Consider the following 17,445-nt stretch of genomic DNA (forward strand, 5'->3'; position numbering starts at 1 on the left):
CAGAAGCGAGTTCATCATCGGGGATAGAAAGATATATAGGGAGGGAAACGGTGTATGTGGACGGAAGAGCCACGTGTGTGGGCGAGCTTGCGGACTTTTCCGCGATCGAAAAATAGAAACGGTGCCAGGGATGGGTAGAAGAGAGGGATTTTTGTTTTTTGTTTTTTTTTCTATCGTGTCCGCGAGCGTGTGGTGCGGGTTTGGAAAATTTTTCATCACCTTGTGGGTTTTGATTCGTTTGGAGGCGCTAACTTTGTTTTTTGTTTTTCGTCCGGTATAGGAGCTTTCAGAAAGTTATTGACTTGAGAGTTTGTCTTTTTATTGGGTAAAATCTTTATTCAGTATTTACATTATGAATAGGTAAGTAGACTAAAAAAAGATATGAAAATGTCGATTCAATTGGTCGGCTTTGAAGGGGGATCTTTTTTCTTCGTTTTTTAATTTTAATGTCAACGAGTGTCTCATTTGAGTAAAGAAAATGATTTTTGAACTCTGAAAACGACCGAATTGAGCAATGAAACTAATTGTGCATATTTTGACGAGTATTTTTCATCAAATCGAAAAAGATTTTTTTTTTTCTTCACATTGCGACAAATAAAAAAAAATCGTTTTAACTCAATATTTCTTCATTCTGTTGTTGAATTGCTACTTATCCAAAATTTATAATAAACATCAAATTACACCTGGAGCTTTTACAAAATTTAAAAATGGCAAGTATATTAATTAACAGTGTATAAAAAATATAATTTTACACAATTTTAATACATAATTAACTGTATGACAGATTCACTATATTCTGAACGTTGAACGCGGTTCTCAAAATTATACTTTAATAATTATATTAAATCACATGTAAATAAAAAAAAAAAACTTTTTTTCATTTTGAAACAAAATGTTCTCAGTGTTATACGAGTGCAGTAGTAACAAGAACAAGTTTGTCAAGGTTTTGGACATTACTTAAATCTAATAATTTTTTTGTAAAGTTTTCGACAAAATGCTTAGATTATAATGTGTCATTACATCTAAACTTACAGGTATGTTATTAAAATACTTTAATAGTTATTTTGTCACTCGTAAATATGTAAAATAAATCGACCATTTCCATCCATCGCAATCGTAAGCTTCACATTTATTTCAACTATACTTCAAGAGTTACGAGGGTTTCTATCAAAAAGCCCAAGTCTACAGTACAAATATAATTGCATATTGATATACTTTTTTTTTCATCATTCACACGTACGTATAAACACCTTGTATGCTAGACCATTTAAAGCAGAAGTTTGCAATTATTTTACAAAAACAAAAATCTATGAATTGATCAAATAATATACTAAGGACATTTAATAATAAGCAAAATCAAGGTTGAACAAAAATGTAAAATTCACTGAAGAAATGAAGAACAATTATTTTTAATCTTAATTATTACGACGCGATTATTATACTTAATAGCATGCGCATGCCATTGAACCTACAGTTACTATCATCGAATTTTTAATTAATCTGTACATCACTACATCCAAAAGTGACAAAGAATTTGACGTTTTCTTTACATTAGGGAAACAAACTTTCTTTTATCCCTAAATTATTGTTTACTTTGTTTCATCACCATGTCGCGTTCACTGACCCTTTTCTTCAATAAAGGCTTTCATAGCTCCTTGACATTCTGATGAAATCCAGTGTTGAACAAGTAGGTAGCTTTCAGACTCCAAGTATGGATCAAGACTTTCTCGAAGGCTCCGACGAAGCATCGCTTTTGTTGCTTCCATGGACTGTAATGAAAAATTGACATGACGAATGTTTCATAAAATGTTTTGTGGTGTTTAAAAACTATTCAAATATTTACCCTCGCAGACTGTTCACTCATGGTTTTTAAGGAGGGCAACAGTTCTCCTTGAAATCTGTCAGGCCACAAGACTCTGGTGACAAGTCCCGCCCTTAAAGCTTCACTAGCTGTTAAAACTCTCCCACCCAATAGCAGCTCGTTAGTCTGAAAAAAGATAACCACAGATGAATGAGACATGAAAAATTGATAGCTCTTTCAAAACAGTTATAGGTATGTTATACACTTACTACTGAAGTTCCAAGACTACGGGATAAAGCTAAAATGGCAGTTCCTTCGGCAATTTGTCCAAGCTTGCCATAAGGTGTGCTAAATGTAGCTTTGTCGCTAGCTATTACGAGATCAAATAGCGGTAGCATTGTTACTCCCAAACCAATTGCTGCTCCTTGTACTCCTGCTACTATGGGTTTATTGAAGGAGGCCAAACATCTTAGAAATTCTCTGAAAGTGATAATGAAAAGAAATACATTATTTAACTGTTTTTTGTTTTAAATATTTAAATACAAATAACAAGTGGTAACTTACTTCAGGGCCACGGCCATTTCTTTGGCACGACTTTTCCGCTCTTCTACATTTTCTCGTAGAAGCGATGAAAGTTCCAGACCTTCACAAAAGCTTGTTCCCGTCGATGTGAACAGAACCACGCGACATACGTCGTCTTTCCTTAAAATTGTCAAAGCATCGCAAAACTCGCGCATAGCCTGTAATATTAATTGTCAATGCGTGTTACAAAAACATTATATTTGTGTATAAGGTGCAAGATGTATTTACCGCGATCGTGAGAGCATTCCGTATTCCAGATGCCGGCATCGACGGTGTCAGTATCAGCTGTACGAGGTGTCCATGGTACCTAACGCTAATTTCTTTATTGCTAAATGCATTTTTAGTGCCCACTACTTTTTCATCATCGAGTGACTTTGTAGCATTTGTACTTCCTTTTTTCTTATTCGCCGATGCACCCGACAATCGCGTCGCGTTGCTGCTAGACGAGAGCGCTGTCGCAGCTTCAGCCAGACAAGCCGACAACTCCTCCTCACCTTTTGATGGTAATTTTGTGTCAGCTGGTGACGACTCTACCAATGACTTGCCCTTTGGTACTTTTTTGTTTTTATTAGCTACCTTAACTGACGGTGGAGTTGAGGCATTTGACTTTGTCCCTTTCTTAACTGGCTCCTTTTTGACCGAAGATTTATCACTTTCCTTCGATTCCGTTTCCGACTTTGATATGGACTTTTTCTTGTTCTTTTTCACGTCTGCCTTGTCGGTCGAGTCGTGTGACATTTTTCTTTTTCTCTTTATGGTGGCCTCAAGCTCTTCAAGGTTGAGCGATTCTGGTGGCTGATCAATGCTGACTCGCGGACTTGCCGAAGTACTCGAGAAAGAACTCGAGGAATGTCTACGAATGATGCGCGAAGCGTCGGCTGCGTTGCGTATTTTCGCGGGTAGGATAAAATCCAGTTGATCGGACGCCTTGCTGGAATCTGTCGATTTTTTATCGAGTTGCTGAGCAGATGTCTGCTCGACGTGTGCTAGGGCAGCAGCTGCAGCGACAGTCCTCCTAGATCTTGGGGAAACTTTAGAAGTTGGAGCCCCCGAGTTTCTCAACCTAAGTACGGCGTTCTTAACTAATTTGGCACGGAACTTGAGCTCCCTCTCGGCTTTTTCTACATCCATGACTTTCTTTTGGGATTTGGTTATCGGTACCAGCCTCTTGCGCGAGTCTGGTTGTTCAGCATCGTATAGCATGTTGACGACGCCCTCATCTTGCAACAACCTATCGATTTCGCTAACAGTTTTCTTCTTTTCCTTGGGAGTAGTATTTGTGTTGGCCGACTTTTCTGTCGTAACTTTACTCCCCGACGTCGCCGACGGTGATGACGATTTAGTCTTTGTAGCTGTCTTTTTTGGTTTGAGTATATTCTTCACAGTGAGCTTGCGTTTGACTATTGGTGTATCTTTTTTCGACACTCCGACTGAAGAGCGCTTTGGAGGAGTCTCTTTGTCTTTGATATTAGTTGGTGTCTTTGCTGCCAAAGGTGATTGCTTCACGTCTACTTTCTTCTGTTTGGAATCAGACTTGGGTGTAACAGCAGGGCTTGATTCTTCAGTTGGTTTTTGGGTTTCAACTTTGACTTGTAAACTACTTGTCTCGGATTTTTCTTCGTCAACATCGGCGGTTTCTGAAGTCTTTTTGACATCTGGTGTAACTTTGCTCTTGATAACCTGTGTAAAATGTAAGAAAGAACCCCTATTCTGTACACAAAATTAACATTGAAGATGAAAACACATAAAAAAACAAAGTATAAATAAAATTGTAATGATGCATACAAAACAATAAACCACTATGAGGTAACTGATGAAAATGAAGAAATCAAACTCTAATGTAATTATGTAAAGAATACTTTAAATATACGCATGTTTGCCGTAAGAATAAAATGTCTAATTACCTTTTGCCGCTTTACGCTAAGCTCATGTTCCCGAGCTTTTTCTGTGAGTTTACGTTTCCTGCCTGATCTTGATTCTTCGATGCCCAATTCCATAGAATCGCTACTCCGCGTGTTGTGAATATTTTCTTTTTGCTGCTTAGGTGTCTTACTTTCCTGCCGAGGTGAATCATCTTCGGAAGGTATGTGAATCACTTCATCTTCGTCTTTTGCACCATCTTTGCTAGATTTCACAGACTTCCTGATCTGCTTCTTCTTTGACGAAGCAGTTGGTAATTCAAGAAGTTGTTTTAATGCCAATTCCCTTTCCGTTGCTGGATCCAGTTTTGATCCTAGAACAATTTTAATCAAAATTTATTTACTTGTCTTACTTTTTTTTGCTTTTGGAGATAAGGAAGAAGTTATATCAATAATTAGCTTACCAGATTTCCCTTCGCTGGAACTATGAGACTCGCTAAATTTGTTATTCTCCTCCAATACTCCGTGGGGTTTCAGATTGGACCAGTCAGGATCAACGTCTCCTTCAAGAATGGCCAACAGCTCGTTATCGGTCGTTGACTTGTTTGGCTCGACTGACGCCGATGGCAGCTCAACTACTGAAGACTGAGCCTTTTCGCTGTCACTATTTTCTTTTTGTGGCTGTGAAGGAATAGGAGTACTGGCACTACTGACAATCGCTGCTGAGAGCTGACTGGAGAGTCTTTGCGACATTTTTTTCACGAAAACAATGTCAGCGGTTTTTGGATTCTGCAAATCTTTTTGTTTTTCCTTTAGTCGCTCCTTCAAGACCTCGTTTACCTCGGCAGTTGTTGCGATTTGACTGGTCAGGTGAGAACCTGGAACCTTAACACCTGGTCTGGGTGACTGGAACTTCTTTGGTTCTGATTGATTTGAGCTGACATTCTTTGGTGATTGTCCAATATCTGGAATCATGAATCATTGTAGTGAGTTAACATTGCATCAAAAAATTTAGTAAGACAAAAAAATACGTACTTTTGGGTGAGTTTGTGACCAAGGGCGATTTAAGAGACTTGACAGGAGACGTGCTAGGCAATTTTTCCACCACGACAATTTTCGATTTTACAGGTGAACTTTCTGCTCTATGCTCACTGCTTTTGGGGTTCTCCAAACTGCCGAGTAAATCTTCAGTTGTGTTGGAACCAGGAGCAGCATCCTGCTGCACCTCTTCATTCAACAAGTTCTGCAGTTCCATTTCGACTGAGTCTTGTGGATCTTTGGGTTGTGGAGCAGATGAGGATTGGACAGCCGATTCCTCGTCACCGTTCTCATCTTGCCAGTCATCGAAAATATCCTGGAGAACCTTGGTGTTTCGGTGACTTTCTACAGACTGATCAGCGGACAAATGCAAATCAAGTTGGTCATCTTCGTACATTGACACGTCATTACTTTTGACCTGTGATTTTGACTGTTCTTTAGATTCAGAGTTTTCTGTCAACACCTTTACACTTTTTTCTTCCGTTACGTTTTTATCTTTTAAATTCTCAGTCATCATTTCGTTTGGGTTTTCAATTATTTGCTCACTAGTCTTGGTAACAGCTTTTGCCGGTTTTTCTTCCTCCTGTAGGTCATAATTCATTGTGCTAAATTCAGCCAGCACAGCCACGTCATCTGATTGTAAAACGTTTGAATTATCAAGCAATACTTCTTCAGCTTTCTTAACTTTCTCTGAGCAATTAACGTTTTTAGACGACTGACTCGTTGGTGATGAATGAACAATTTTAGATTCAACACTTACATTATTAGAATCTACACACTTATCTGTTTCTTTTGCCACGTGGTTATTAGGCTTTTCTAGGGTTTCTTTCACAGTATCACTTGCCACTACACTAGTCTGTTCATTCACATTTGAAATGCTCATTTTAACAATCTTACCACTTTCCATTTGGTTAGTGGAAGTTGCAGTTGCTGTTTGTGCTTCACACGCAATGATTTTTTCAGATCGTAGATCACTTTGGTCTTTAGTACCACTCAAAATGTTTACCGCACTTTTACTGTTGCTTAATGTATTGTCGTTGACTGGTTGATCATCTACAAAAATAGGATGCATAATGTTAGAAAAACCAATATAAGGTTTCATCATAAAGGGAAAGTAAAGTGAAAGCCATTACCATTACAACCAAGATTTGTCTCGAAATTAGAAGTGTCTACATCAAAACTATCTTGAGGATAAGTTGTCTGATTTTGTATTAAAAATTCACCCAACTTTTGCTAAAACATGGAAAAAAAAAAAAATAATAAATAAATAAATTAGTTATTCAGTTCAGAAAAAAAAATTCAAACAAATCAGATGTAGGTTTAACCAATTGAAACAAAAATGAAAAATAAAACAAATAAAAACCTCTTGCAAATTTTGACTACAGCTACTAAATGTTTCTTCAACACTAATAGCCTGTGAAATATCCTGATCATTAATAACCTCTTGATGCGTGATTACATTTTCAATATGCTTATCACCATCGATCAAATCCGCAGTACACAGCACATTATTACTGCCCTGATCCTGTATGTAATTGCTTGGCAACATGATTTCAATGTCAGACATTTCACAGTTTTCAGTGGAGCCTTGATTGTTAGCATTTTGTATGACTACTTCGTGTACTAGGTGCTCAGAATAAAGCCCGTTGTCTGCTTGTGTCGTATTATTTACCTCAATAACTTGTTGATAATCACCATCATTCTGTTCCATTTTCGTAGTTATTTGGTAAAGTCACAGACGAGACTTGCCTGCAATACGATGCACAAGCTTTAAATACACGTAAGTTCTACAATACTACTTAATTTGAATAGAGTGCAAGACTACTTGTGATTCTAATAAAATCAAAATAAGCCACGGCAAAACTATAAGTTATATCAATGAAATGTAAATAACTGCACAGGTACAATATCCGAAAACTTTAAACTAAGTACATCTAACATTTGTCTGTCTAAATATTTACAAACGATCCCAGTAGCCACCTACGTATACGTACACATACTACACACACGCTATCTAAAGCTAGAAGAAAAAAAGCTTTGGCGCTTGCACAACGAGAAAAAAAAAACTCACCGGAATATTCCTCTTTCGAAGAGAGCAACGTTGATAAATGAATCTCAGGGCCAACCTCCTCCACCTCGTCTTCTTGGGGAGCCGGTCATATCCTCTATTTGAGCAAAAGCCTCTGCCCGTGTAGATGGAGAACAATAACGAGAATTTGTAAAACTATGTTCCTACAGAACTCGTAAATAATACTTGATGAGAATATCCCAGCGAATGCTACGGTAACAAAGGGCTCACCCCCGGAGGAAAGTGAAACAGAAACACCGGCTTCTCTCGAAGCTACGTCGACACGGGAAGAAAAAAATAAAAAAGGCGACGACGCAGACCGTAATGGATATCTCAGTACTCGTCGATAAACGTAGATGCAACTATAAAGTAATAGTTAACCACGAACGACGTCCTTGAAGCTGCGGATCATCGTCGTGGGCGCGCGCGAGCGACAGGAAAACTTAACCTGGAAAACCAACGATGCCGTACCACATCCGCGAAGACAGAGTCTTGGATTCCCCTCGAGAGAGAACGCCGCGTGTTAAAAATGCGCACGCACTCGTGTGCACCGTAGTAGGTACTGTAGGTAACTAGGTAGTCGTCGTCGCCGTCGTTGTTACCGAGCGTTCAAAGAAATCTTCGGGGTACCGACGAGTGACCTTTCTTGAACAAAAAATTTCTTCCTTGGAGGAGGACGATTTGTATGAGTACTAATCCCGTTCAAGGCTACAAGACTGTTAGTGGCCTGGACCTGGAATCTGGGATCCCTGGATGCTGATACACAACACAGTGCACACTCACATGCCAATCTCTGCGACTATGTGCACCAGCTCTGCAAGGCTCTGTTCTGCACCAGCTCTGGTACTCGTTACCGCTCTAGGTAGGTATACCGCTCAGGTGCCTCACCCTCACCGCTGCTGGCGCTGCTGCCGCCGTGTTGCCACTCTCTCTAACACAGTAACACTCAGGACAATAAAACTGACGGAGACTCTCCATTGGAGAGAGATATTTTGGACAAGTTTGTCACCGTAGCGGAGAATTTTGATTGGTAGACTCTACAGACTTTGGCAGATAAGAGCAATTGGACCAATATTGGTCGCTTGCATGGGACCCACCGATGAGCTTGCATGCTTGCAATAGAAAATTCCAAATTGAATACCGCTAGAAAATGCTGAATCTCAATCAACGCTCTCAACCCTCAACCCTCTGTCATAATTTATAATCTATTATATGTAGGTATAGGTTTGTTTGGAAGCCGAAATATCCGGTGACCCTATAGGCAACCCACGGCTGCCCGCGGTAAGGGTTGAAAAATAGACCAGCCGCAACTAATCTTAGAAATATAAAATAAAAAGTTAACGTGGCCTGTGCTATTTGCGACAAGTATACAATTTATCTTTCACCTGAAAATCGACCTTCAAAAGTATAGATATTCTACTTATATGGTTTAATAAAATCGACCATATGGTACTACTTAGAAGTGATTACATGTAATAACTACACATAACTTCACGTATATCTTACACCGTGCTCTCTTTACCAGAATGATAAAATCAGAGGCTGTATTCCGCAAATGCTGCCAGCAGTTAAGTTTCGTAGGTCGTGGTAACGCCGCATGGAACGTTCATATTGAAAAGGGGGTTCCACTGTTCCGCTAAACTCAAATTGAGTGAACAGACTGAACAGACCTATACCTCTTTTTCCATCAGGCAACAAAGCCTAATGGTCGCAACTATGATGACTGACAGGAGCCGTACCATATAACTTTTTTTAGCTTCGCGGGCCTATGTTATAACATAAGCCGATGTACAGAAAAATAGTTATATGGTACGGCCCCAGAGAACACAGTATAGGTCTGCTCAGTCTGTTCACTCAATTTGAGTTTAGCGGAACAGTGGAACCCCCTTTTCAATATGAACGTTCACATTGAATTAAGCAAAAAATGTCTATGTGAACAGCTCCCATGCCAATGGCATGACAACAAACTCCGCAATGTCGGGTGCATGGGAGGATAGGAGTGAAATGGCGGCTGGTTTAAATTTTCGACCACCTTTGGACCTCAGCTCACACGCTCTCAGTCTATATATGTATACATACTGAATTATGAATAAGTATCCTGCATCCTGCACTTTTCACTGTGCAAATCTAGTACAAATTTGCAAAAGTAATCTTAGAGCGGAATCCAGCGGAAACTGTCGACGAGACGTAGCTTGATCGCACTCAAAATCTAAGTACCTTTGTGGCGTCTCACATCTCTCGCGCTTCAGGCTCTACTCGCCAGGTAGCCAAGCCCCTAATAGTTAACTTCCGTCAAGCGGCGAGATTCCCGCACGATTACTATAATATAAGCGCGATCGAGTCGATCTGAGCCCACACCTCTTTTACCACAGTGCCAACAGGTCCGTCGTTCGAAATACGGAAATAGGGAATCATGAGAAGAAAACTATGGGTGTACTCCGCAAATGCTGCCAGCAGTTAAGTTACGTAGGTCGTGGTAACGCCGCATGGTCGGGCGGCGCTAGCGTCAACCTGTACTAACTGTCGGTGGGTTCCGCATGTCAACAAACTTCGATATTTTTTACTGTTTTCACTCCTATGCCATCTGATATTTCGGAGTTTGTTGACATGCGGAACCCACCGACAGTTAGTACAAGTTGACGCTAGCGCCGCCCGACCATGCGGCGTTACCACGACCTACGTAACTTAACTGCTGGCAGCATTTGCGGAATACACCCTATATCTGTTAGATTAGGTTATAGACTTCAGGAGAAGGGCACTATCAATTGCTTTACGGTAGATGCAGAGACAGTGGAAATTCATGCAATGATTGGAGTCATTGCCACCACAGCTCTATACGAAGAGTTAGAGGGAGATGAGCCAGTGGATCTAAACATTAACGCAATTGCTAGTGGTTACCTGACAATCCTACTTAGTTATGCTACAGAGCAGTTGCTGATAAATACGGGAGTCAAAACAGCAATAAGGTGGGCAGGAATGAATATAAACAAAAGGAGACCTAACAGAGGAACTTTGCAAACTATGATTGATGCAGCTCTGGCCATCTATTCAAGATGGATCTGGTCTCACAGACGAGTGGAATGAGCAGTTTCAGGGTACGACCCAGGGGATGAGGCCATTAGTAATGTATTAATCCTCCTGACCAAGAGACTGAATGAAAATTCAGTAGCTCCATAGTTACACAGCCGTTGGCGTAACACTATCAGCAACCATGAGAGTTATTATTTCCTCTACCACGATAACCCGGAAATATTCGCAACGCCCGAGATAAGTGGAACAGAGTCCTCTATCTACACTGTGGCACGCTTCCAATTTTTTATCCACTATAGGACCCTAAGAACGGACCGTACGTGAGGAACGTGGTTCCACCAGATCAGTGTCAAATGCTGCAACAAAGGCTCTATAAATTCTTATATGCTGCAACTAGTCAGAATTATCGTGGCTAAAACATCAAGGCACATGAATGACTTCTGTGATCGAGTTATCGGAATGGTGACTGCGAAGTGCGAAGAGAAGAATAGGAGACCTCATAGTGTTTGACAATTATGAAGATATGTACTTAATCCTAAAACAGCTAAGATCTGTAGGCAGCCATCTAACAGGCTGATGACGTGTTCCTTGCCTTAGACACCAGAGAGGAGTGAGCTAACATTGACTTGATCGCGTTTATATAGTAATCGTGCGGGAATTTCGCCGCTTGACGGGAGTTAACTATTAGGGGCTTGGCCACCTGGCGAGTAGCGCGAGAGATGTGAGACGCCAATCCTATATATGTACACCTGTCAAACGTTGTGCAATAAATGTATAGGTATAATATTACGATAACGTAAAGTAAATTAATTTTTATATGAATCTACTCACATGAAGGTACTGATGACAGTTCTATAAAAAAAAAAAAAAAAAAAAAAAAAAAAGAGCCGCCGTGCGTGTGCGTTTCGTCACGAGACTCCCGTAGTCCCGTGATAATGTGCGCGTGTGCAATTTAACATGGCGCTCCGGATGATCCGGATGGCGGTTCGCACTTGATTTACGTCTTCATAAATAAATTACACACATTTGACGGAATAAGTCAGTGACATTTTCCTAACTCTGCATTAATTTTGCATCGTTCGAATTTTATAAACACATGAAGAGATAATAATAAGAGTAGAAGATTTATCAATAGCGAAATATTGTATATGGCAGTAGGTCGAGGTAGATTGATTATCAGTGAATTTGTGGTTGTTATTTGCGGGATAAGCAGCTCCCTTGCGAAGAAAGCGCAGCTTCTGCAAACGTACGGTACTTACAACGGAGTCAACGCGCGTGAGTAATGGACTGGGAGTCGCTGCCTATGTCCAGCCTCCAGTTGACGGACACAGAGCACAGGTACTACGGGGACGTTCTCATCTATTGTTGCGAGAACGCCGATACCGACTTCGTGCCCGCTTCCAAGGTTGGACAGCTACTCAGATCCGCTAACCTGCCCAGTCACGTTACGCTCGTGGTAAGCTTGCTTGTTCAGCTTTGCATTTTGTTTTCTTGTTATTTCTCCTACCAAAACCTACCTTTCTTTTTTTGATTTTGTTTTAGTCTGCTATTTTCATTGAGATTTCAAGTCCTTTTTAATGGAAGAACTCGAATGAATGAATGAATACTTTATTTATTTTCGCAAACTGATTTGCAACTATATCATTTGGTATTGTTTTGATGTGATCTGACCATTATTTCATTGATTATTAAAACTACACTTGTGGTAATAACATTGCTGCTGCATACATCAGCTAATCTTATTTTATGCTTATATCTTAAATTTTTTTACGTATTTCAGTGGGTAAACTAGATTTAGATGTAACTAAATTTCAAGTTACATTTTTATAGATCACATTTGACACATCATAGGTTAGATACATATAGAATGTGAAGCAACGTTTGCTTTTTCTTACCACCTGTATTATGTACCCTTAAATATTGTTTTCACCACACAGTACAGCCATCTTTCCCATATGGGCACAGTACTTACAATTTTGTTATTACGTTTAATTTGAGTATGGTTTTATCAGCTGTTCATGTACTTGCTATCATGGTTTTTATTGAATTGATTGTTTGAATTATTTTACACAGCATGTGTTATGATAACTTAATTACTGACTACATTTGAATTATTTGAAAGTATTACTGAAAATAGAAAAACAGAACAAAAAACCATTTTCAGATCTTAGACATCTGTGATCCGGCTAAAAGTAACACTTTCAACAGAAAACAGTTTTATGCAGCTCTAAAATTAGTGGCAGCCCATCAAGTAGGCCTTGAAATTCATACAGATCTTATCACAGCATCTTTAGATGAACTGACATTGCCTAAATTCACATGGTCTTCATCAACGGGTGAAGAAGAACTGGACAGCAAAAGGCATTTTCCCAAGAAAAGTTCGAAAATTAGATTAAGTGGCCACATGCCTGAAAGTACAACTGAAAGTGAAAGTGAGGTAGAATCCCCACGGGAGACCGAAGGTGGCAGTACAGATTCTCCTACTCCAACAAATAGCGTAACTCAAGAGAGAAATGAAGGTCCACTCGGAGTTGAAGCGAATCTCGACTCAATTTCCGGAGGTTGGCAGAGTCTCCTGGTTTCTGAGGAGCAAAGGCAGTTGCTTGGTACCGAAGAGGAAAGTTCGGAGCGTCACAGCAGTGATGATGGTACATTGTTTTTGTTTACATCATTCATAAAAATGTTTGCCCTTCTCAAAGTAACACATTCTAACAGTTTAAAAAAATTCAAGGAAATGCAATCGGTTAAAAAAATGTTTCAAATACAAATTTTTTAATGGCATGAGGAGATATCTTATCTGTGATAATATCATTTAAATGGTGATAAGATATTTCATCAAAAAAATACATTGAATGAAATGCCAATCAAGTCACCTACTTATCAGTATGTGTCCAACATGGCTCATAGAGGTAATACAATTAGACAAAGAAAATTTTCATACGTGATTCTTAAAGACCGGGAGTAAATTCTTTGATGACACGTTTTTTGCTCAGTTTATATTATTAAATTATTGAATAATCCAGGCTTCATGTAAATTTGTTGTAATAGTGAAAATCGACTTGGAGTACTTTCAACATTTTTAATCCTATTTAAGGCGAGGGCGAAGATTGCGAGAGCTATCGAGACGAGCAGGTGTGGACGATAAACGACGAACAGCGGGAGTACTATGCAGCCCAGTTTGCTACGTTACAAGCCAATCCGGACGGTCTGGTGTCTGGTTCCGTTGCTCGTAGATTTTTCGAAAAGTCACGGCTGCCCGTTGAAGAGCTGCGCCGTATCTGGCAGTTGGCGGACGTGACGCGCGACAGTGCTCTGAGCCTGCACGAGTTTTACGTAGCGATGCACCTGGCCGTGCTGCGACGGAACCAGGTGCCCCTACCTGACGTGCTACCACCATCCTTGTCCATGCTCGTGCAGCCACCGTCCCAACCACCCCAGCAGCCGCCTCCACCCCCCGTTGCGCTGCCCGTACCCGCGCCCCGCACAACTAGTCCCGCCACCAGAGCCGCTCAAGCTGCCGCCGCGGCTACCAGTTCGAGCGCTACCAACGCGAGCAAGGACAAGAGCAAGGAGTGGACAAAGTTCGTGGACTCGCCGACTGGCACGAGTGGGCACACGAACAACAACAGCAACAACGGCAGTTCGATCACGAGTCCGGGTCCCAAGCCCTGCAACTTTGACTTCCAGAAATCGGCGGTCGAGCGCGACCCGAAGATCCTACACCCAGTGCCGCTACGGCTTACGCCCGAGGCAGCGATCCTTGCCTCGAACGCCAACGGTAACAACGGTGTTAGCTCTATCCTGGCTTTGGGGGACGATGAGCTCTCCCTCGCGGCTGGCCTTGGGGTCCAGAGGCCACTTGCCAAGAAGCCGGTGCTGCCACTGCCTGAGGAGACTGTGATAGCTGCACCCAAGAAAGAGCCACCCCCGCCACCTCCACCCAGACCTTACCGGACCCACACAAGGAGCTCTAGTCTCGATTTAAACAAACTAGGTTGGTCATGGCTATTTTTTTTTTTTTTCATCATTTTATTCGCTCTTTGTGTTTTTTTCTGAGTGTTTGTCCAACGAGTTGTGGTCTTTTCTGTTGTTGAGTTTTTTGCTTTTGTTTTTTTTTTAACCTTCACGTGCAGGCTTCTTTTTTAAATAGGCTCGTTCATATTAAAATGTTTGAAACAATGTTTTTCTTTCGTTTCTGCTAAAAATAAGTTTTTTCATCTTTTATTGGACACATGTTGTTTTCATGGTGCTTTCTTTCTTTCAGGGTCATCAGAAATTTATTATTTAGCATCTTGTAAAACTTGTCTTTTAAAACTTTGATTTTTGCGTAATAAATTTCTGATACAATAGAGATTTCCTCCTTTCTTAAAGGTTTTGGTGCACTCTATGTTGTTATTTTGCGTTTAAATCATGTGTATTTCGAATGATAGGAAAAAATGGCCAAAATTTTCTAGGAGCCCCGCCTACCGTACCTCCAAGAGTCTCACCAGGAATCGTAAGTTTCATTGCGTATTCATTTAACACATTCTTTCTTCCTCCCTTCAATTTCTGCTCGTCTTTTTTTTTATCATTTCAATATTCACAAATAAAAAAAGACGATTAACGATTCATTACTTGATTTTTTTTTTTTTTTTTTTTTTTCCTATCTGAAACCTAAAAACTTCGATCAAATACATCGAAAATCCGAACCAACCTACTTGCAGACGACGTCGACCAAAACGAGAAAATTAGTGGGCCAGAAGAGCGAAGGTGAAGGATCGAGATTAAACAGCGACGAGCAAGGCTTTGTCGCGGATTTCTCGCAATTCGCGTCAAGAGACGGAGAGAATCAGACTGTAGAAAACAATGTTCCTCCCACGCAACAGTTCACTGGTGTTTGTGGTGCATTCCATATTTATAAAAAACCGAGTCTAAGTAAGTAAAGAATAGTTTAAGGGGAAGTAGGCGAGTAACCATTACTTTAAACTTAGCCAGTGGAAAGCGAAAAAGATGCCTGTGCGTTCCTAAAGTGTCGATTTTTCATCGCGATCAATCGAAAAATTTGAAAACTCGAAACAAAGTCAATTTCTTGGTGTTTCAGAAAAAGAAAGTCAGGATGAATCAGCGAAAGACGAAACGGACGGGAACATCAAGGCTTTGACACTTCAGGAGCTGCGTGAAAAAAATGCGGAACTGCGACAGGTGTGTGAAGAGCTGACGCGCGAGCTTGCGGGCGCGTTGCAAGAGAGGATAAATCTCAGGGCAAAACTTTTACTCTTGACATGATCCCATTCACTGTCGTGTCTTGTCGATTAAATATCAAAAACGCGCGCGTTAAGATTGAGAAACCGACTCTGTAAGTTGAAAAGTTTATCTAATTTTTACGTCAAATAACTATATTATTCTGCCAATTATATGTTCTTTTACCATTAATCAAGTTTTTTTTTTTTTTTTTCTTAAATCTTTAATTTTTTATTAAAGAGTTTTTAAACAGACGCAACAACTTCTTTATTTCGTTGTAACGGATTTGATTTTGCTTTAAAATCATATTTAATCAAGTATTGAATGGGGAATCATTCCGTCAGCAGACAGCGATAGTATGCTCATTAATGTACAAGAACGAACGTTAAAATTGGAGAGCTTTAGGTATTATATTCCTTAAAATTACTAATTTAATCTTAACTAAATATTTATGTAATGGTCTCTCATAATAAATTAGATACTCATTGATTTTTTACCCAAATTTACGATCAACATTATGATGCTAGAATTAGTTTAATTAAATATGGGCGTGTCTACACGTATTTTCCTAATACCAGTGCACTTTTTTATTCAATTTTAATGGTAACTTTGTATTTAAAATAAAACGACTTGCGTTGAAAATATCCAAGATTCTTCAATTTTATTGCATTTCGTAATACTTCTGCTGACACAATGATCTCCCTTGATAATTAACAACGTTAAATTTCTCGCGATCTTTTTTGACTTAATAATCTTCAGTTAAGTTACGATTACAGCAGTTTCGTATTAAATACTATTTCCGATCATTAATAAAACAAAGGTCGGGTACTAGTCGTCCTTGTAAAATATTTATATGCTCGTTAACATCTTAATATATCTCAACAAAAAGAAAAAGATTGAAAAAAAAGATATCGTAATCTCCCTACTTGTGGGCCATCGACACTTTCACGTTTATATTTAATGTTTATGATAGTTGATAATTGGAGAAAAACAAAAATAACATTGAGGGTATTATAACAGCGAAGTTTATCATTGATGAGGTTGCACAGATGCGCATATCACAGAAAAGGTTTAAAAAGTACATATAACTTGTTGAGTCAGAGTTTTCAAACCACTGTTGTAGGAGATTTACTTTGTGAAGTCGGAAAGGATCTCTCATGGTTGAATCAACAAAAATAGTAGATTCAAATAAAAATATTTTCATAACAAGTATGCTTTGTAATAAAATTTTAAGTGACATGTGAGCAAAGTTTAAAGTTGAACTTGATTGAAAAATACGAGGTAGGTATATGAATATGCATCAGGAATTAAATGTGTAAAACACGTTGAGTTTTTTATTTTTGACTTTTTTAGCTATTGTAAATAAAGGTGGTTTCGACTTGTCGACGTAGACGTCAGTTGTATCACCAGCGAAAATCAAGGAAAAGAGGAATATAAAAATAAAGGCGACGAGTCGTACAATGAGAAATTAATGTATTTGCAATTGCCTTGACGGCAGGCTGTACTGATATTGAATCGTTAATTGATAAAGAAAACGAATCAGGAGCGTTGCTAAAATAAACATTACAATTATGTGCGTTTTAAATACAAATGAAAGTTTCTGTGCCATACTTCATAATATGACGCGATATTTTAATATAAATTGATCTGTTAAAATCGTTTTAGTACTTGAACGTTATCTCTCACTGTCTATGAAAACAAGTCGCCTTTTTGTATAAATACAGTGTACATAAAGTTGATGCCCATTAAAAATCGAAGAAAAAAAATTCGTTTTTTAATACTCTAAACCATTCCTTTACAGCTTTTTAATTTAATATCATATGCAGTAAAAAATATAAACCACTAGA

General features: G+C 39.3%; 2 protein-coding genes across 8 annotated transcripts; one reads left to right on the forward strand and one right to left on the reverse strand.

Annotated features, from left to right (window-relative positions):
- Positions 1–321: 321 nt before the first annotated feature.
- Positions 322–8,245, reverse strand: LOC106644389 (HP1 and insulator partner protein 1). Of its 3 annotated transcripts, none has more exons than XM_089590082.1 (11): positions 7,352–8,245; positions 6,644–7,029; positions 6,414–6,513; positions 5,278–6,333; positions 4,707–5,207; positions 4,288–4,616; positions 2,612–4,093; positions 2,366–2,541; positions 2,071–2,281; positions 1,844–1,987; positions 322–1,769 (listed from the first exon to the last, which is right to left on the reverse strand). In XM_089590082.1, the coding sequence occupies exons 2-11, from the start codon at positions 6,989–6,991 to the stop codon at positions 1,617–1,619; spliced, it is 4,500 nt and encodes a 1,499-aa protein (XP_089446208.1). In that variant the 5' UTR covers positions 6,992–7,029; positions 7,352–8,245; the 3' UTR covers positions 322–1,616. The 3 variants fall into 3 exon arrangements, with proteins under 3 accessions (XP_089446208.1, XP_089446299.1, XP_014215333.2); XM_089590173.1 differs by having other exon boundaries at positions 6,953–7,029; positions 7,352–8,244; XM_014359847.2 differs by having other exon boundaries at positions 2,612–4,063; positions 7,352–8,244.
- A 3,028-nt stretch (positions 8,246–11,273) lies between these two features.
- Positions 11,274–17,428, forward strand: Reps (RALBP1 associated Eps domain containing). 5 transcript variants are annotated; one of them, XM_089592090.1, is made up of 7 exons: positions 11,274–11,834; positions 12,543–13,026; positions 13,473–13,821; positions 13,912–14,372; positions 14,809–14,873; positions 15,082–15,292; positions 15,459–17,428. In XM_089592090.1, exons 1-7 carry the CDS (start codon positions 11,661–11,663, stop codon positions 15,641–15,643), a joined length of 1,929 nt encoding a protein of 642 aa, XP_089448216.1. In that variant the 5' UTR covers positions 11,274–11,660; the 3' UTR covers positions 15,644–17,428. The 5 variants fall into 5 exon arrangements, with proteins under 5 accessions (XP_089448216.1, XP_089448213.1, XP_014215336.2 ...); XM_089592087.1 differs by having other exon boundaries at positions 13,473–13,800; positions 13,882–14,372; XM_014359850.3 differs by having other exon boundaries at positions 13,473–14,372.
- Positions 17,429–17,445: the final 17 nt, after the last annotated feature.

Source organism: Copidosoma floridanum, unplaced genomic scaffold (genome assembly GCF_036245765.1).
Source record: "Copidosoma floridanum isolate Cflo_tuat_1 unplaced genomic scaffold, Cflo_Japanese_pri ptg000001l, whole genome shotgun sequence".
In the NCBI taxonomy this organism is placed as follows: domain Eukaryota; kingdom Metazoa; phylum Arthropoda; class Insecta; order Hymenoptera; family Encyrtidae; genus Copidosoma; species Copidosoma floridanum.